At 51.1% G+C, this 19747-nt stretch overlaps 1 protein-coding gene across 9 annotated transcripts in view; it reads left to right on the plus strand.

Moving 5' to 3' along the window:
- Adora1 (adenosine A1 receptor) overlaps positions 1-19747 on the plus strand; it is a 57146-nt gene that overhangs the window by 5623 nt on the left and 31776 nt on the right. The window contains exons 4-6 of one of the 9 annotated variants that reach the window (XM_038350235.2): positions 4576-4640; positions 4725-4941; positions 16861-17318. In XM_038350235.2, coding sequence (XP_038206163.1) covers positions 16978-17318 — 341 coding nt within the window. In that variant the 5' untranslated portion in view covers positions 4576-4640; positions 4725-4941; positions 16861-16977. Of the gene's footprint in view, positions 1-4575; positions 4641-4724; positions 4942-15859; positions 16114-16140; positions 16275-16310; positions 16604-16654; positions 16672-16704; positions 16722-16860; positions 17319-19747 lie in introns of those variants that run through there. The other 8 variants (XM_038350236.2, XM_038350234.2, XM_038350241.2 and 5 more) reach the window with 8 other exon arrangements.

Below are 19747 nucleotides of genomic sequence, written 5' to 3' on the forward strand. Positions count from 1 at the left end.
TTCCCTCCTTCCTTCTCATTCTTCCTCCCTTTCTCTCTCATTCTCTCTCTCCTTTCTTTCTATCTTTCCTTTCCTTCTTATTTATTTTTTTTTTTTTGAGAAAGGGTCTCACTGTGTAGCTCTGGAGCTCACGGAGTTCTGCCTGCCTCTTCGACTGCTGGGATTAAAGGTGTGCGCCCCCACTCCTGGCAGGCTTTCTCATTGAATTTGAGGCCAGCTATTCAGAAAGGATTCTATATCTGGTTCTGTAAGCCTGACAGAAAGCACATAGCAAGGCGCTGGAGAGACGACTCAGTGTTAGAGGGCATTTGCTGCTCTTGAAGGGGACCCGGTTTTGGTTCCCCTCACCTACATATTGACACATAACCATCTGTAAGTCTAGTTCCAGAGGATACAATGTTTTCTTCTGGCCTTTGAGGGCACCAAGCATACATACGCTACACACACACACACACACACACACACACACACACAAGTAAACACTCATATACAAAACATCTTTTTTAAAAAAAGAAGAGCTAGGCAATTTAGTACACACCTTTAACCCCAGCACTTCAGAAGCAGAGGCAAAATTTCTGTGATTGTGGAAATAATGTAAGAACCAGAGGATCTTTGAGTGCTGGTGGCACACGCCTTTAACCCCAGCACTTGGGAGGCAGAGACAGATGGAGCTCTGTGAGTTTGAGGCCAGCCTGGCCTACAGAGCGAGTTCCAGGACAGCCAGGGAGGTTGCACAGAGAAACCCTGTCTCTAAACAAAACAAAACAAAAGGACCAGAGGATCCAGGAGGAGTGCCCCAGGACTCTTCTGACTTGACAGGACTGCTGCATGAATGGACTCAGCTGCTGTGGCCACCTGCACAAGACCGAGTCGGTCAGCATCCCTCATCCCGGCCTCACCCTGGCTGAGAAGTTATTCCCAAGGGGTGACTGCTAGGGGAGGGAGGGAGAGTCATTTTTCTTTGGGGCTGTGGCCACTGTGAGGATGCTCATGCTATGTGCATACAGGCAGCACTAACTGAATTCAGTAGCTTATTAACAAAAGGGAAGTGGGCATGGAGGTGGGAAGGGGACATGTTGGGGAGAATCTAGAGGAGTGAGGGTGGTATTGGGGGTGAGTATGTTCAAGATACATGTACAAAATGGCCAAAGAATATTTTTTTACATTCTTAAATATATAAGCCTGAAACAAACACATACTTGTCAAATCTGAGTCTGTTTCCTGGCATGTGACTTGGTGCCCATCAGATGGTTCTCCCTTTCTCTTCAGCTGCAGATGGTCCTGCAGTGAGAAACAAGTGCAGTTCCAGGGTCAGCCCTAAGGCCACACGTTCAACATGGACATCAGCAGGGGCAGTGTGTCAAACAGGCTTTGAGTGTTTACATGTCTTGAATAGCCCTAAAATCTGCAGTCTGCGGAGCTGGGTCCCTGAAAGCCTTTTAATTCCCTTGGCCCTTCTTCTGGGCTAGCAGCTCAGTAAATCTTTCTAGTAAGTTTCCATGAATTTACCAACCAACACCATCACCATAAACAGTGTCTCCATCCTCAGTCTCTGCCGAAGTATCTGCTAACTCAGAGCTGAAGCACAATGTATCAGTTGCTTTTCTGTTACTGCGGCAAAACACTGTGACCAAGGCAACTTGTGGGCAGAAAGAGTTTATTTTGCCTTCTTGTTCCAGAGGCTTAGAGTCCGCAATGGTGGTGACTATAGTGTGGCAGGCAGGAGGCAGTGGTGGCTGGAGCTGGAAGCTGACATCTCACATCTTCAAACCACAAGCAAAAAGCAGAGAGACAGGGAGCACTGGGACCGGTAAACCTTTGAAACCTTAAAGTGACTTCCACCCCCAGGAACTTCCTCCAGTGAGGCCACACTCCCTAAGCCTTCCCAAACAGTGCTGCCAACTGAGGACCAAATGTTCAAAGACATGACCATATAGGGGACATTCTCATTCAAAGCCCTGCACACAAGAACAAAAACATTCACAGTTTTGGCAATTTCCTCAGTAGTATCTTGCGAGGAATATGATTTGCCAGGCCCATAGAACATGCTCTTCCATTTTCATGCAGCCGTCTTTCCCTGGGGACAAACCACTGAGACCTCTCTGCCTCCACCCTTCTCCCTCTCCCCTTCTCCTGTCCACTGCAGGCCTTCATCTTACTGCAGGGAGTTTGGCTTTTCTAAAGTTATAGCCATACTAGTAGGGTTTTTTGTTTGTTTGTTTTTTGAGGCAGGATTTCTTTGTGTATCCCTAGAACTCATTCTGTAGACCAGGCTGGCCTTGAAATCAGAGATCTGCCTGCCACTGCCTCCCAAAAGCTGGGATTAAAGGTGTGCCCCCCCCACCCACCCTACTAGTAGTTTTAAGGTAGACTGAGTTATAGTTTTGTCAAAAGCCTCCTCTGGAAAGCCTTTCAGGGCCAGGGGTATGTGCCATGGAGAGATGGGGAAAGGCACTGATGAATATAAACCCTGCTGTGCATTTCTGTGCTCTTTGTTTGAGTTGGTATCTATTGGACACTGTGCTAGGTAGTGTTCCAGAGACTTCCGTGTAAATGACTCATGGGAAGGATCACTGGGTCCTCAGGTCACACTGTGCTTTTAGAATGCTCCGAGCCAGAAGTCCAAGTAAAGATGGTCATTGCCTCCAGACAGCTCCTCGCCTCTTTCTCCCACGCAGCTGACAGCTCCCTCTGTCCCTGAGCCCCTTCCCAGTTCCCTCAAAGCGTGAGACTGCATCCTAGGGGCCACTCTAAACTTGTCTGGATACCGCCCACAGCCATCATCTCTGACTGTGGTGACCACATTGGCTTGTCTCTGTTGTGTGGTTTCCAGGCTGATCTGTAAGGGTCTGTCTGTCTGTCTTACCCTCTTAGGATGTCCCTTGACTTCAGCCTCTCCAAAGGCTTTCACTGAGCCAATGGAAAATGCTATCGTTTCTACCTAAGGATGTTTCTGCTCCATTCCTGCTTGCAATCTTCGTTGCCTCAAAGGGCTCACTCTTTAAATTTTTAAAATTACATTTTGTGTGTGTGTGTGTGTGTGTGGCCAGAGGTATGCCCCTACCCAACTAATCAAGGTGCTCTTGCTCTGATGTAACTCTCGGATGTTTCTCCTTCTCCTTGCTCTGTGGATAAGTCAAGACTTATTTCCTGCCCCTGTTCTTTCTGAATCCCGTGTCTAGTCATCTTCAGTAGTAAGGTATGTGGTCCTGGTGTGTTTAGGCCCTAGTGCTCTGTATATGTGCCTTCTCCCTAGCACGCTCTGCCTAGCAATCTCCTGCCCACCCTTGGAGGGGCACATTAAATGTCCTTACTCTGAGAAGCCCTCTGAGATGCTACATCTTCCACTTCCAGCAGATTACATATTATTTAGTGATTTCCAATAGCTGTTATGGTTCTGCATGTGTTTATGTCTGTGCCTTCCACGCTCCACTAGACTGCCGTGTGTAGTGGCCTTAGCTCTCTGGTGGACTTGAGATAGTACTAGAAGGAATAGTCAGGGAGGACCAGATGATGGATGCAAGCTTCCGTGCGCAGTGAGAACTTTGTCAACCTGAAGGGTCTAGAAAGAAGCGTCTAAATGACACTGGCTGTCACGTTGTTATATAGCTCAACCTTCTGAACACAATCTCCCAATCTCATTTTCCTCCCCACTCAGCTCTTCCTTCCCCCTGTCCTAGTTAAGGTTCCTACTGCTGTGATGAAACACCATGACCAACTTGAGGAGGAAAGGGGTTTATGTGGCGTAGGCTTCCACATCAGTACTCATCATCAAAGGGAGTCAGGACAGGAACTCACACAGGACAGGAACCAGGATGCAGGAGCGGATACAGAGGCCATGGAGGAGTGCTGCTTACTGGCTTGCTCCCCATGGCTTGCTGAGCCTTTCTGGTAGAATCCAGGTTCACCAGCCCAGGGATAGCTCCACCCACAATGGGCGGGGCCCTCTCCCATCAATCCCTGATTAAGAAAATGCCCTACAGGTTTGCTTACAGTCCAATTTTAGGGAAACATTTTCTCAATTAGGTTCCCTCCTCTGAGGACTATACTTTGTGTCAAGTTGACATAAAACCAGCCAGTCCCTCACCCCCACTCACTTTCCTTCCCGTTCCTGTCTTCTTTCCATTGCTGCTTCACTTAAATAGCTGCCATTGGTTACGCGGGCAGCACTGTAGCAGCAGACGGGCTGTGATAAGCAACAATATCAGCGCTCACAGGCTTCTACCATGGTGTCCAACCTGGCTGGCTGTGGTCTACATTCCCTCCTACCTTTGTGTGCCTACTTCCCATTGCATACTTGTAACCATAACAGAGTTTTAATTTTGTAGTCTGCTTTTAAATTTAATATAGAAGCATTTTCCATGCTTCTCCTCAGTCTTCACAATTACCACTTTAATGATCTCATAATATTCCACCAAGTGGACGCACCATGTTTCCTTTAACTGTTTCCTTTCTGGCAGATGGCTGCGGTGCTCTTGCAGACAGTGCTGGGCTAAGGAAGCATATATTCTGCTCATTTTTTTTTCTTCTTCTTCCTTTTCACTCCTTCACTCCCATCCCCTTTTCTTCTTCCAGATCTTTTCATCCCTTCTGTGCGGAAAGAGGAATCACCTGACTAGGCCACAAGATCTTGGAAAAAGGTGACTAAAATTTTATTTTTTAAAATGATCTAAGGGCGTTGTGCTTTTGAAACAGTGTAAATGGTAGCGGTTTTTATTCTCAAGGAGGAGGGACCCAGGGCCAAGTAGGACCAGGAAGAGCTACGTTGGAGAAGGCTCAGACTTGTTACAAGGTCATCTTGCTTACGACGGGAGGAAAACAAGGGTGGAGGAGATGGCTGTCAATAGAAGATGCTGACAAAATGATGCCTGACACATGCCCATGCTGGGACAGGACAGGCATTAGAAGGGTCTGTAGGGCTGTGTGTGCTGATGTAGACAGGTAGGCCTTTGAAATTCTGGTTCTACACCTATTTGCTTGGTGTGTGCGTGTGTGTCCTTTTGTGGAGGTCAGAGGATGATGCTCATGGGTCAGTTCTCTTTCCCTGTGTGGGGCATGAGGACTGAACTCAGGCTGGCAGGCTCAGCAGCTTGTGCTTTTGTCCACCGAGTCTTTTTCCTCACCCAGGTAGAGTTTTTTTTTTTTTTTATAACAAACTCATTTGCAGACTATTTGTAGGTTACTACTTACATAAAGGCAATACAAATTCAAACCTGCATAGTAATTTGAGTGCTATAATATATATGTGCATATATAACACATGCAGGCAGGTTATACAAATATATAGTAAATGCTTGGAAATACCCTGAAGTGGTCATAGTGGTTGCTTCTGCTCCGAAAGATCTGGGGGAGGGTATTGGTCTGAACTGAACTGTACTGGGTTCACTTTTTTTTTTTAATTAAGAAAAATATATTTAGCCTAGGCCTGGTGGTCCACACCTGTAATCCCAGCACTTGTGAGACAGAGGCAAGAGAATCAGAGCTAAAGGCCAGCCTGGACAACATAAGTCCCTGACTTAGAAAAACAAAATAAAGTGAATGAAATATTACTTGCAGAACAAAGAATTCTAACATGTTCTTGGCTGGGAGATGCCTCAGTCACTATGGTACACACCCACACCCACACACAAACATAATCATGCACATGTACACACACAATTTCCCACTATCTTGTTTTTCTATTTGCCGTTGTACATTGATAAAGGGCCTGGCCATGAGGAAATGAAATTAGAATGTGTTTAAATATGAAAAGGTCCTTCTGGAGAAAGTGGGCTCTTAGCTTTCTTCAGGTGGAAGGATAGGTTGTAGGTTGTTTGGGACAGCCTTGGTGGCCTGGGGAAAAAAGAAGATGAAGCCCTCCCAATTGGAACCCGTCTCTCGGTCAGGCCTCCTACCCACTGTAGGCAGGTGGAAGTGGGGAGTTTTGAAGTATAGTCTTTGCCCTGAGTCCTAGATGGAGGACAACAGATGGGGCCACACCGCCCTGCTGCCCAGACCGAGGGGAACAGGTGGAGGCTGAGGGGTCAGAGTGTGAATGCTGGCGATTCATGAGTACTGCAGGCGGGCGGAGTGCCCAGCACAGGGGCAGGGACAGCTGGGCAGCATGTGGGCGACAGAGGGAACCCGGGTGGGGGTGGAGGCCCTAGAGAGCAGAAGACAGGGGAGGGAACGAGGACAGCTCCCCCCCCCCCAAGCTGTGGCAAGAGTGAGGTCAGAGGTCCCCGGCTGCTAGGGAAGGTCTAAGAAGCTGCAGGAGAGGAAAGACACTCAGTGGGCAGGGTGCCCATCTTCTATCCCTTCTCCTCCTTCTCCAGCCCCAGCTGTCCTTTGTGGAGCCCTAAACCTGAGGCATTTGGGCAGCTCCAGCAGCTGTGCCCGGCCTTTGGCTGGGTCAGGGATTGGGCCGCCCAGGGAAGCAGCTGCCACTCCTCCCCCTGGAGACGGGGTGGAAGAGCAAGGAGGTGGAGTGGCTGGGGAAATCTCAAACACGTGGCAGGGCTGTGCCGAATTGCTCTGTGGAGAACTCGCTCTTGCCTACTGTACTTAACCCGTTTCTCCTGTGTTAAGTGTTGGGGTAGGAGGGGGCCGAGGAGCTGCAAATGTCAATACGTGTGAATATGTGTTCGGTGCTCAAGTGCTACCAGCCACAATACCACGGAACTTTCAGAAAATTCTGTAGTTTCTACTTTACAGGCAGGAAAACTGAGGCTTCTTGGTCCGGTTCTCAGAAGGGACGTTTGAGCAGATTTACTAGGCCCTAGAGACCGAGCTCACAGCCTTTGAGGTGAACTGGCAGACCAAGGGTTCTGTGCCCTGATGAAGGTTCCCAGAAGTCCTGGAGGTGGAAGGTCAGCATTGAGAGCAGATTCCTGAGGCAGGCTGGCGGGAAGCAGAGGGTGCTGGGAATCCTCTTTTTGGAGATCTTCCCAGGGCGCGCGCGCGGGGCCGGGGAGGTAGGGGTTCCCAGAACATGCTCTTTGGGCACTTTCAGGAGATTTTGCCTGAAAACACGAGGTAGCAGGGTGGGAGCAAAGGATTTGGGGCTGGGCATCCGGAGGCCAGAGTCGCCATCGGGGTGGCATGCCTGCTGGACATTCCTAGGACTGGCCCCTCGGCTCCTCAGCTGAGTTCCAGCATCTGTATTCCATCTAGATGGTCTTCTTAGATGTCACCTGAGGGGTCCGCCCTCCGGGCTCAACGACCCGCCCAAGCTCCAATCCCTCCAGCAGAGGGACCCCGAGCTCCAGCCAAGGGCGCAGAACGGCGGCGTTCCGCAGTTTCTCTGTTGGAGGAAACGGAAAATCGTTGTCCTGTTATTCTCGAAGCCACGAGGGGCAAAAGAGCCCCCCAAAGACAACGTGATCACACTGTCCTGCAGCACTTCATTCTGGACCGTCGGCCGTATGCTACTGTGCCCCAGACACCGGTTCTGTGTGATGAGATCGTTCAACTTTGGGGTCAGCGAAATAGCCCAGTGGTAGAGGGCTTGCCTAGCACCGGTGGGCAACACCCTGAGTATCGGGGAAGGGGAAATGAAGAAACCTAGTCTTCGGAAGGCCCCTCTGTGTCACCAGCATGAGCAACCAGATCGAATGAGTGGCATTTAGGAATAGGAATTAATTTCTGATCTGTGGGTCTATAGAGGGGGCAGATGGCTGGACTACAGGCTACCTCTCTTCTTCCCTGGCAATTTAGGCAAGTGACCTTGCTCCAGGTGCGAATTCCTTCTGGATCTGAAGGGAGTGTCTGTAGAATGGCATTTAGAGTTGTGCTTAAGATCAGGAAATGGGGGGGCCAGGAAAAGACAGGCAGAGGGAATAAGCCTGTGTGACCGGTTTGGAGGAGCGAGGAATGAGTGAACGTTCACTGTCTGCACGCCTCACTTCCATGCCTGCTGGATTGGAACACAGCCTATGAAAATGTGTGTGTCGTAGGCTTTCTGACATGCTCACTGCCCTGGGGCCTCAGCTGAACAAACGGTGCTCCACCCCAGCTGGCGCTCTGCTTGGCAGGGAGAGAGTTTTTCTGGCTTCAGTGTCAGCCCTCGTGCCTCAGATTGGTACACATGGCACCACACTAGAGGGCCATTGTAAGGCCGCTGTGCTCCTAACTACTGTTGCTTCTCAGTCCCCACTGTTGTCCCCTGAGCTGTGTGTGTTCATGTACACATTTATGTCTGAACTTCTGTAGCAGCCTTGTTTACAATAGCCCCAAAGTGAAACCAGCCCACATGTCCATCAACTGAAGAATGGATAGTCAAAATGTGGACTGTTCATGAAATGAAATCTTATTCAACCATTGAAACTGAGTATTGAACTGGTGAGATGGCTCAGTGGGTAAAAGAGCTGATGAGCAAGACTGCTGACCTAAGCTAGATCCCTAGAGCCCAGGGAGGAAGGAGAGAACCGGCTCCCATGTTATCCCTCTGATTTCTGCAATAAAAGAAGAAGAAGAAGAAGAAGAAGAAGAAGAAGAAGAAGAAGAAGAAGAAGAAGAAGAAGAAGAAGAGGAGGAGGAGGAGGAGAAAGAGGAGGAGGAGGAAGAGGAGGAAGAGGAAGAGGAGGAGGGAGTTGTTGAGTATAAGGTATTTAAGTATCAGGAAGCTAGTCACAAAGGACCATAGGCGAGTATCTGGAGCAGGCAAATCCATGGAAGGAGCAGTTTGTTGTGAGCATGGTGTTCAGACCTTTAATTCTAGCAATTCATGAAAGCTGAAGCAGGAAGCAGGAGGATCACAAATTTGAGGCTAGCCTGGGTTACATAGTGAGACTCTGCCTCAGCCTTTCACACCAGAGATTTGTGTGGTCTGGGGCTAGGGAGAGAGCATAGTTGCTAATGGGCACAGGGATTTTTGGAGGGAGATGATGAAAGTGTTCTAAAATGAGATGGTGGTGGTGATTACACAAGTCTGTAAATCTCGTCTCAGAACCACTGCCCGTACACTTTAAATGAGTGAACTTTATGATACTTAAACTGTTTCTCAATAAAGCTGCTAACATTTTTTTAACTGGGTGTCCTGAATGTATTCTGGTAACTCTAGTTGGTGAGCATTTGGCTTGTTTCTGCTCTTAAGCTATTCCGAGTAACACTGCTGTGAAAATCCATCTTGCCTTCCTCCTGGCACATCTCGAAGGCTGGTTCTCCATGATGAAGCACACAGAATGTGCCAGGGCTGCTTCTCTTCATTGAAGGGCAGCGATGGCTGGCTGGCGAGGAATGGGGGCGGCAAAGAGAATTTGGAAGCCAGCCGGCCTAAGCTCTAACGTTATCTCCTCCTGCCTTGATTTCCACTTCTGCCCAGTGAAGGGGAGGGGAAGCAGACAGTCACTTTCCCTTGTCTTCTTAGAGGTTGTGTTGAGGAGTCCAGGAAGGATGCTACTCAGGATAAAGTGGGCTGCCCAGGGTGGCATAGGTTCTGCCAAGTCTGTCAAGTGGCGGATCCAGTCTGTGTCTTTTGAAAGGCCAAGAGTGGCAATTAGATCATCCAGAGGGGCCTCTTTAGCTACAGATAGGGTCAGGGAAGCCAGGAAGTCCATGACAGGAGCCTGGTGGGCTGGGTTGGGGTGTGGACTGGGCTATAGCCACCAGAGGGGTGGAGCTGGTGCAGGGCAAGGATAGTCATTATTGATGTGAAAGGTTAGCAAACTGTTGGCTATGTATCAATGGAGAGGGGTCCCTGCAAAGGCCTGGGAGTATCCCTGAAACACTCAACAAAGGATCTGCAGAATTGGGGATGAGAGGAAGCAGGGGTTTCCAGGTCTGCGGGCAGAGTGCTGAGTCCGGTCAGCGGTGGATATCTGCTTCTGTCCCCATGAGCACGCAGAGGCGGTGTGGAGAGTTTGGCCTGTACTCAGCATCTTCCTCTGATTCATCTCGTTATGCCGTCTTCACTGAAGCTGGGAGCATGCTCAGATCTCCCCGCTGCTAAAACCAACCTCTTTTTGACCTCCTTCTCCTGCAGCTCACCATCCATCTTTTGTTCTTTTCCTTGCCAAGCTCTTTCAGACTAGTCTGCACCCACGGCTTCCACCGTGAACTAACTGCGGCAGCTTTAACCCCTCAGAGGCCCTCACACACCCATGAGGATTCTTCCAGGTCTCCATTCCCTTCCTGTCACCCAAGTATGGCTGCTTCCCTCTCAGGCTGCTCAGCATCTCTCTTCCCGAAATGCCTCCACTCCCCTCTGGCATCTTTCCCTCCCGGTTCTAGGAGCCACAGCCCAGCTTCCTTGCACCATTCCTTCAGCAATCTTTCCCTCCTCCCCACCCCCACTCCCAGGGGAATCTTGTTCCCCAAAGTCTTTATTCCCAGTCGGACAGAGATGACCAGATTCCTGTTCACACTCTTGGTCTTTCCAGAATCCCACAGGAACCCTGTAGGGCCACATCTCACCTGCCCTTCTCCCTGTCTGCACTGCAGTGTCTCTTTCATGGGACATCGGTGTCTCTCCTGCACCATCTCTACCTTTTTGCCTTTCCTTGGTTGCTGTGCTTGGGCAACCACTGAGCCCAGGAGGCCTCTCATGCAACATCTGTTTATCTTCTCTCTTCCCACCATCTCCTCTCCTGTTTGGTTTCACACTGTCTTTGACCAAGGCTGCTGACTCATCTCCAGCTTCCACCTCCTTCCTCCAGGCCCCTTTGGATTGTCTCTCTAAGTTAGATTGGGTTAGGCTGAAGTTCAGTAGCACAGTGTTTGCCAAAGATGCACAGGCCCCACTTCAATCCCCAGAACCGTAAGAAACAAAGTAGCAGCTTCCAGGTCCTTCCATCCCCTGTTCAAAATCCTCCAGAGCTTACAAAGTAGGTTATGGTTGGTTGATTATTTTACATTCTGAGATGTACTTTCACTTTAACAAGAGAGACAGGGCTGCTATTTCTCCTACAGGATAAGAGAACTGGAGTCAGGGAATGTGGGGGAACTTTTGGGCTTGCCCATGCTAAAGGTGGAGCTGAGACCTCTGGCACTATTGGTGCCCCACCCTGGAGGTTTGGTCACTGTCACTATGCTGCCCAGGCCCCATCAAGCCCCTCATCTTCCCTAAGATATAGCAAACACTTTGCACCTTCAAGCTGTTTGTTTTGTCCACCCACAAAGGTCCTTCCCATGCCACCTGTCTTTCTCCACAAACACAGACCATTCTGCCCCTCCTCAGGCCCAGGCTCAACTTGCTTTCTCTGGAAACCGTCCAGCCAGTGCCTGCTCAGGAAGCTCCCTGCCTAGTCTGTGGCACCTGGAACACACAAACTTGAGCTCTGGCAGACTCTGAGTGGGTGCTACTACACACACCCTTCACAGTGGGTTTCAGCAGTACAGCCGTGTAAGAGAAGCGGGCTGCCGAGGTTCTCCTTCAGGGAGCTCTCATCCCTTCCTGAGCCTAGGATACCTCTGTGGTCCAGTTCTAGTCTCAGCCACGCACATGGCTTCGTTTGAGCCTTGCTAAGCTTGACTTGTCTGTGATTTGGAGCTAAGAGCTTCAGTTTTGCTACCTCCTAGGTGTGTAGTAAGCAGGTTCAGCGATGCTGTCTGTGGGAAAAATCTTTCCTGAGGGCCAAACTGCTATACATCTGTGCAAGGCCTTTCTTGTGCTATCGGCATGGGTCCCTGGCTCCCACGGGATGTGTTTGCATCCTGTCCCCATTCCTGGTGAGATGGAGAGAGCTGGAAGCTGAGGACTGTTGGAGAAAGGTTGCTTGTTGGTTCCTGGCTGCCCGGCTAGCTTAGCCCCGAAATAATCACACAGAAACTGTATTAATTAAATCACTGCTTGGCCCATTAGCTCTAGCTTCTTATTGGCTAACTCTTATATTAATTTAACCCATTTTTATTAATCTATATATCACCATGTGGCTGTGGCTTACTGGGTAAAATTCCCAGCGTCTGTCTCTGGTGGCTCCATGGCTTCTCTCTCACTCCACCCTTCTTCCTCCCAGCATACGGCCTAGCTTTCTCCTAGTTCTGTTCTTCCCTGCCAGAGGATAAAAAGCAGTTCTTTATTCATTAACCAATAAAAGCCAGAGGACTCTCTCTGCCCCCTGAGACTTTGGGAGATAGGGCCCCAAGCTCACTTCACCTCTTGGCTCCTCCCCAGGTCTCAGTTGTGCCCTGACTTACAAGGAGGTTTGGGTAAATTTATTCCATTTCTGATCTGTCCATGGAAGCACTGGGTTAAAACTCAAATATTCATTTTTTTCCACATGGCTTATAAAATCAATGTTCAAACTGAGTCATACAACAAACAAACACATGAAAACAATGAAACATATGTAAAATGGAATTCTGCCTAAAGCAGAAACAGTTCCCCCAAGACCCCAAGGAACCCTGATCCTTCTCCCTCACCTTGGGGCCCTTCTGCCAAGTTCCTGGGTGTCTTTGGTGTGTCAAGATCCCCACATGAGAGGGCATGGCCTTTCTTCCCTCCACTGCCTTTGCTGTTCCACCCTGTAGAAGCTGGGGGTGGGAAAGACTGAGGTCGGAAGTCAGAGGTCAGAGGCTTGCCCTCATCCTCCCAGAGAGAAATATATATGGGGGGGCATTTGTGCTTATGTCTGTGACCTTTTTCTGGAGGTTCCTGCCTATCCCAGCCTACCCTCTGATATGTAGAAGGGGCTTCATCGTTGTCACTGAGTGGAACAAGGTGATGAATGATGACAATGTGGGTTAAAAAAAGATGACCTCAGCCCCTTTCTCAAGCAGCTGGAAAGAGGAGAGAGGGAGGAAGAGACCTACAGGTCTTGTTTTCAAAGGCAGAGCAGTGTGGGGTTGGTAAAGGAGGGAGCTTCTGGGGAATCACCACCAGGATGGGTAGAACTGGAGTTCTATCCCGCAGTCTTTTTTGTCCTGCCTTCCGTTCTTATCCAGGGTTTCTTGTGCATGCAGTGCCCAGAACAACGCTGAAAATCATGACATAGGAACCAGAATAACCTGCCTGCTGGAAGAGAATAAAGAAAAATATATTTCTCCTTTCTTTTTCTATTTCTTTTATTTAATGGCACAGAGAATGAAACAGAGGACTTCCTGTATTCCAAGCTGTACCCTACAATTGAACTTTACTCCCAGTTTTAGAAGTCTTTGGGTTTTTGAGGCAGAGTCTCACTGGGTAACCCAGGCTGGCCAGAAGCTCACTATATAACCCAGGCTAATCTTGAACTCCTGATCCTCCAGCTTAAGCTGTCTTAGAGTTGAGAAAACAGACATGTGCTGTCATGCCTATCTTTGGAGGAGACTCCTAAGACCTCATGCATTCTCCAGGCTCTTCCAAGAGTCAACCCAAACCTTGACACCTACCTGTTCTCTCCTTGTTGGTGTCCCCAAGGGTGGGTAGGCTTTGGGGAATCTGGGGGGACAATGTGAAGGACTCCAGAAAGAAGGTTCAGGGATGCTGAAGAGGATTGCCCCAGTAACTTTTCCACCTCTGCCCTCTCTTCCACGCTTACCAAGACCATGTGGAGAGACCAGAGCCAGGGAGGCTTGGAAGGAAAAAGACAGGACTGAGAAGAAATTGGGTGAAGGCCGGGCCCCGGGACCTTTCCACTTCCTGTGACATCATTTTGCCCCAGTGTCTCATGCTTAGTAAAAGTTTTCACTTGGGTACCTTTAACGGCGCTCAAGCCTGGTACCTGTGGGATTTGGTCCCAGCATAGCTCCACTATCAGCACAGGGCAGATTTCAGTATTTTGAACTTTGGACTCTCCTTCCCTCCCCTTCTCCCCATTGGTCTGGCACTGCCTGCTTACTTTTTTTTTTATAAAGATTATATCACATTTTATTTATTTAGTGTGTGCGTGTGTGTGTGTGTGTGTGTGTGTGTGTGTGTGTGTGTTACAGTGCACATGTGGAGGTCAGAAGACAACCTTTGGTGAACAGTTCTCTCCATATTGTGGGTCCCTGGCAGCAAGTACATTTGCCCATTGAGACATCTTGTTGGCCTTCTGCTTGCCTTTTTAATACACAGTCTGTGCGCAACTCTCCTTATGCCCGTTTATACAGTTCTCATAGCCTTCTAGGAGGTGCTATTCCTGGTCAAGCCATCCTACGGATGAGGAAATCAGGGCTCTGTGGGAGGCGTGGAAAATCAAGGAGGGTCATCTAGTCAGGGATTTGGGGCATGTGTGAAAAACAGCATCACATTTTTGGCAGGGCGTCCCTCCCAGCCAGTCACTTGGCTCCTCCTGTTCTGCCTCTGTCCTTCCACAGTGTCCTCCTCTCCCTCAGGCCTCTGCCTGCCCCACACTGGGTTTGCCATATGACTGGCTAACAAGAGGCAAATCAAAACTCAAGCAGGATCACAGGTATAACTCAGTTGTAGAACGCTTCGCTAGTGTGCATGACGTTATGATTTCTGTTCCTCAGCACCAAACAAACAGACAAGCAACCAAAACAAGACAAAACAAAACCAACCAACCAGACAACAACAAAACCCACTCTCTTTGCCCAGCATGGTACTGGACTGTATCTATAATTCCAGCATTGGGCAAGTAGAGCTAAAATGACTGAGATCAAGGTCAGCCTGGGCTACATAGCAAGTCCTTGTCTTAAAGAATTAAAATTAATTAAAAGAGGAAGACTTTGTGTCTTAAAGGCTTTGAGGCAAGGAAAGAAAGAGCCAAGAGGCAGAGATGCCACACAGACCTCAACCTCTTGCTGACAGGGTGTGGGCAGTGGTAGAATGTCAGTTTGCTCTTAGAAGCAGGGAGAAATAGAAGGTAGGCCGGGGGGGGGGGGGGTACGCGTGAGCTGGCCTTTGTGGAAAGACTACCCTTTAGTGATCAGATGCAGATTTCTGGTTCTCAGATGCTGTCTTTCCCACCTCTGTTCTCAGATGCTGGTTTTCCTCCTCTGAAGACAACTGAATTGCCCTCACCCTCCCTCCCAGACACAGTTCTGGAGCCTGTTTCTTACTGTGATCTTGCAACAAATCACAGCAGAAGCATTGGCTTTCCCTCCTTCTTATCCTGAGATCCAGCAAGGGAGCAGTAGGGTCTGGGGTTCCCCCAGCCTCACTTGCCCAGCTACTGTGGAGTCCAGGCCCTTCTTCAACATACAAACAGGATTTCTCAGGGTGGGATCTCTATAAGGCACTGTGAGGGAAGGCTTAGGGCTGGGTATGAGCCAGTGCCTACTGACTGGAAGCAAGCGAGGGAGAGCTAGGGGCAGCTTGGGGAGGGCACTGTGCAGTGGCTTGGTTGACTAAGGAGCCTGTAGTCTTTGGCAAGTTCCTTTCCTCTCCCAGCCTGCTTCTTTTTCTGGAACACAAGGGACTGGGCTAGAATCTGTGTGGTCTTAGGTGCTAAGGTAAAAGGGAGGAGGAGGAAGAAGAGGGGAAGAAAGGAACACCGCAGTGTGGCACTGACGGTGGTAATATGAAAAAGCGGGGTCACTTCTCTGAGCCTCAGGATCCTCATCTGCAAAATGGAAATGCTGAGAGCCTGACAAGCCTTCTGAAAGATGGATGAGAAAGGGATATAATGACTCAGGAGACCGCCTGCAAAGTAGCGTGTGAGCTGGAAGCCTGTACCTTCCTGACAGTGCAGGCACGGCTTTCCTGAAGAGAGTAGGTTTTGGGATTAGGGGAGGGGCCGTGCCGCCAACCGTTGGTGCTTGTGGGAGACAGGGGCCTTCTAGAGTCCCGCAGGTGATCAGGGGTCGTTACCACCCACCCTCCTGCAGCACTGAGAAGAGAGGGAGAAAACACGGGAGGCTACACCTCCTTACTGTCCCGAGGCCGGATTCATACATCACACCCTTGGAGAAGCTCACGTTTTCTCAGCTTTTCTCACACAGAATCACTTCCTTTGTTTAGAGGAGGGGGTAGGGGAGGAGACGGAGGGCGACGAGGGAGGGGCCCGCGGGTGTCGGCGCCGCCGCCCCCGCCCCCTCCCCCTCCCGGTGTGCGGAGCCCGATTGTCACTCAGCTCCCGCTCCGGGGGCGACGAAGGCGCTGGCGCCAGAGTGGAGTCTCGGCTGGCTACCAACCCCTTGGACCTAACAGGCTAGCTCTGGGTTCTCCTGGCATCTTCTGAGGGAGCGACTGCCCAAGGTTTAGAGATTTGGGGACACTTGACTAAACAGTTCAGGTGGCCAGAAGCTCTGACAGCTTTGGTGTGACCTTGGGTAAGTCTGTGTCTCAGTTCGTGCACCATGAATGTGCAGGAGAGGGGTGGATGAAACGACTGGAATGCCCCCCCCCCTCCATGGGGCAGTAGATGGGCAAGTATTCTGAGCTGGAGCGGGACCAGGGACTTGTTAAGAGTCGGGATCCAGCGGCGTCCCAGGTGGGTGGGCACCGGGCAGGCAGGCGTGCGCGCAGGCGGGGAATGAGAGTCTGTGGACCCGTCAGGTCCTTCAGATTCATGCCTGCCATCCAGTCCCAGGTACGAAACAGGGCACTACCTCTTTAAAAGCGTCCGGGGCTGAGCTTCTGCCGCACCATGTGATTGCTTGAAAGGCCGGGCTGGGAGCGCAGCGGCGGGAGCCTGGAGAATGATGAGCCGGTGCGCGAACGGTGCCCAGAGCCCAGCCCTGCCCAGCGCGGCTCCGGAAAGCCGCCCGGGGAACTTAGGGCAACACCTTTGGGACCCCCTGCTGGTTGGCAGTCTGGATGGTGAGCGCCCTGCCTCCGGGTCGGCGGACACCTGTGGGCATTGCGGATGCATAGGGGATCCTTATGGAGTGAGTGTCCTGGGAGCCACCTCACACCTGATACAAAAGCCAGTGGTGGAGTGAGTGTTGCTATTTTAAGTTGCTGTATGGAACCTCTGAGGACAAGGGGAGGGGACAGAGGTTAAGCAGATAGTGAGGCTGAGTGCCTAGCCAGCCTGGGCAGGCACTGTATCTGCTAACTGGGGCACATCTTCGCAGGGCTGCCTATGTCCCCTCCTTCCCAGGCTGGCACCCCCACTGCAGACTTCCTGACCACAGGTGCTGGCCTCGTGCCCCAGGGCGCCTGTCTGCTGATGTGCCCAGCGCCTGCCCACCATGCCGCCCTACATCTCAGCCTTCCAGGCTGCCTACATTGGCATCGAGGTGCTCATTGCCTTGGTCTCTGTGCCTGGAAACGTGCTGGTGATTTGGGCTGTGAAGGTGAACCAGGCACTTCGCGATGCCACCTTCTATTTCATCGTGTCGCTGGCGGTAGCTGATGTGGCCGTTGGCGCTCTGGTTATCCCGCTGGCCATCCTTATCAACATTGGGCCACAGACCTACTTCCACACCTGCCTCATGGTGGCCTGCCCTGTCCTCATCCTCACCCAGAGCTCCATCCTGGCTCTGCTGGCTATTGCTGTGGATCGTTACCTCCGAGTCAAGATCCCTCTCCGGTGAGTTCACAGCAGCCCAAGGTACCCTGTGAAACCCGATGTTGGGTGGCCGGGGGTTGAAGGAGCTAGAGAAGATAAAAGTGCCTAAGCCCCCTCCCTAGTCAGCCAGGTGTTCTCTGGCTGTGGGATCCAGCCCACACTTTGCCTTCCAGGGCTCTGTGCAGGGATGCTTCTCTGAGCGCTGTTAAGAGAAGCAGGAGGGGGCTGGGTGACTGGAGAATTACCATGCTGACAGCACCCATGACCTCAGTGCTGTAGCCTCTGCAACTAGGGATCCTGAGGCTGCAGGTGGGGCCTGGAGTGGGGTTCGAGCATTTGGAGGGGTCATTAAGACAGGGGACAATGCAAGGCTGGGAATGATTTGGATTCCACAAGTCCCAGGGAGGAGAACGGGGCGCTGGGGGAGGGTGGAGGGCAGTTAAGGGTGGCACACCAGGGCCAACGGTGCTGCTGCTTCTTGGATCATAGCAGGCTGGCTTCTGGAAGACACTCTTTAGCTCCCTTGTTCTGCAGCCTTCTCTGCACCAGCCAGCTCCACCCTCCCGGCTGTCCCGCTGAGCCTAGAGGGCTAGTTGCCTCTGCCTAGCTTCCACTCAGGGGATCTCTTTTGCAGGCAGGGGAAATGCCGGTGGCCTTTCTGGTTGTTGCCTGCAGGCCACACTAGTGGTGCTTTTGCGGTTTCTAGGTAGCTTAGGGCGGGTGGCAGTCCTCATCGTAGGGGGTCAGGGACTCCATTTACCTTGAGGTTCCCTGCCCAGGCCTACCAGGCAATAACTTGGCACCAGGCAGTGCCTGGGTCACCAAGTGCCAGCAAGAACCTGGGCACCCTGCCAGGAATGGCTCTGCTGGGACACTCTTTTGAGTGTGCTTCCCCCTCTTTGAATTCTTGTCACCAGTAGGTCCTCCAACGGTGAGCTTTAGCCATCTCCAGCACATGCCATCTCGTGCAGATTCCTAGCTCTCATATCTGGGACATGGGGCTGCTGGTCTCACTTGGCAGTTTGCCCGAGCAGGCCTAGGTACCCAGAGTTCTCTGTTTGGTCACATTTATGCACGTTTAACGTTTTCCAACTTCTTTTCACATCACGTGTTCCCTGTGTCCAGTGAGGGAGGTGGAGCGGGAACTGGTAGAGAGGAAGCACGCTCAGAGGATCTCCCGGAGCCAGGTGTGGAGAACTTGATTCAACGGAGTTCTCCCTCTGATCTCAGCGCCTAGAACCTTGGTGTCAGCCTCTCGCCCCCACCTCCAACCCCCTCCCTCCCTCCTAGTCACCAAGTTTCCCAGGGAAGGTGGGGCACAGGCTGCTGCTTGTCAGGGAGGAAGGAAACACAGTCCAGAAGCCACACAGGCTCAGCTTCCGAGGGCCTATTCCCGCTGCCATTAAACCAGGGTTGTTGCTGGCCCTCACCAGTCAAGCTAGTCTCAGTCCATTAGATGGGCTGGGCCTCAGAGCCCGGCCATTACGACAGCGTGGCCGCATTAAGAATGCACGGAGATGGGCAGACCGAGGGAGGCTGCTTGAGAAAATCTGCCTGCTGAGTGGGTGCCAATGCCTGTCCTCATGCCGCAGAGGTCACAGACTTCGGAATGTGTCCTCCTTACCCTGTGGGCCTGGGGAATGGAGGTGGCCATTCCCCCCAGAGGCAGATGCTGTTGCTTTGAAGCTGGGGCAGTTGGAGCACAGTCCTCTGAGAACTGAGGGTGGGCACAAGTGGAATGTAATACAGGCTTGGGTGATTTGACAAGAGAGCCACCTATTTAACCTCTTGAAGCTTTAATTTCTTCATCTATAAAAGAGGACAGAAATAATAGTATGACTGCCTGGAGTTCCTGGAAGAATATATAGCAATTAGTATTATGCCTGATATAGTGTGTGCAGGCTGTAAACGAGTTTAGCTTCATCTTTAATATATGACTTGAACTGGGGCTGGACAGGCAAGCTCTGGTTCCCCAGTCCAAACACGTGTCCTCTTAAATGGACACAGGCACAACACATTCCAAGGAGGTGTCAGAGAACTGTTAAGTTATATCTGCACGTGATTTCCCTCCCCAGTGGACTGCCAGTGCCTCAAAGGCACTAGCCTGGGCAGCGATCACATCTTGTCTGTCTCTGTGAGTTAGCCAGAGTGCCCAGCAACAGTGTGTAGCCCTTGGCATTCCATAAATGTTGATTAAAACCACTGGATTTCCTGATCACGTGGGTGAGTCCCAAGCAGGCTTTTCAGGGGTCTAGCCTCTATCTCTCTGGCTGTAGACTACCGTCCCCGTTCTGCTTTGGGGCTCTGCCCAGAGCTGTCCCCACTTGCTTGGCAGTGCACTTGGGAGTGTCCTGCCCTGTGAAGAAGGACCTTCTCTCAAGTTAAGGGCTAGCTTCTAAACGAGGCTCCGGGCCACAACATCGACTACTCTAGGTCCAGGCCTGTCACTG

Source organism: Arvicola amphibius, chromosome 12, assembly GCF_903992535.2.
Source record: "Arvicola amphibius chromosome 12, mArvAmp1.2, whole genome shotgun sequence".
In the NCBI taxonomy this organism is placed as follows: Eukaryota; Metazoa; Chordata; class Mammalia; order Rodentia; family Cricetidae; genus Arvicola; species Arvicola amphibius.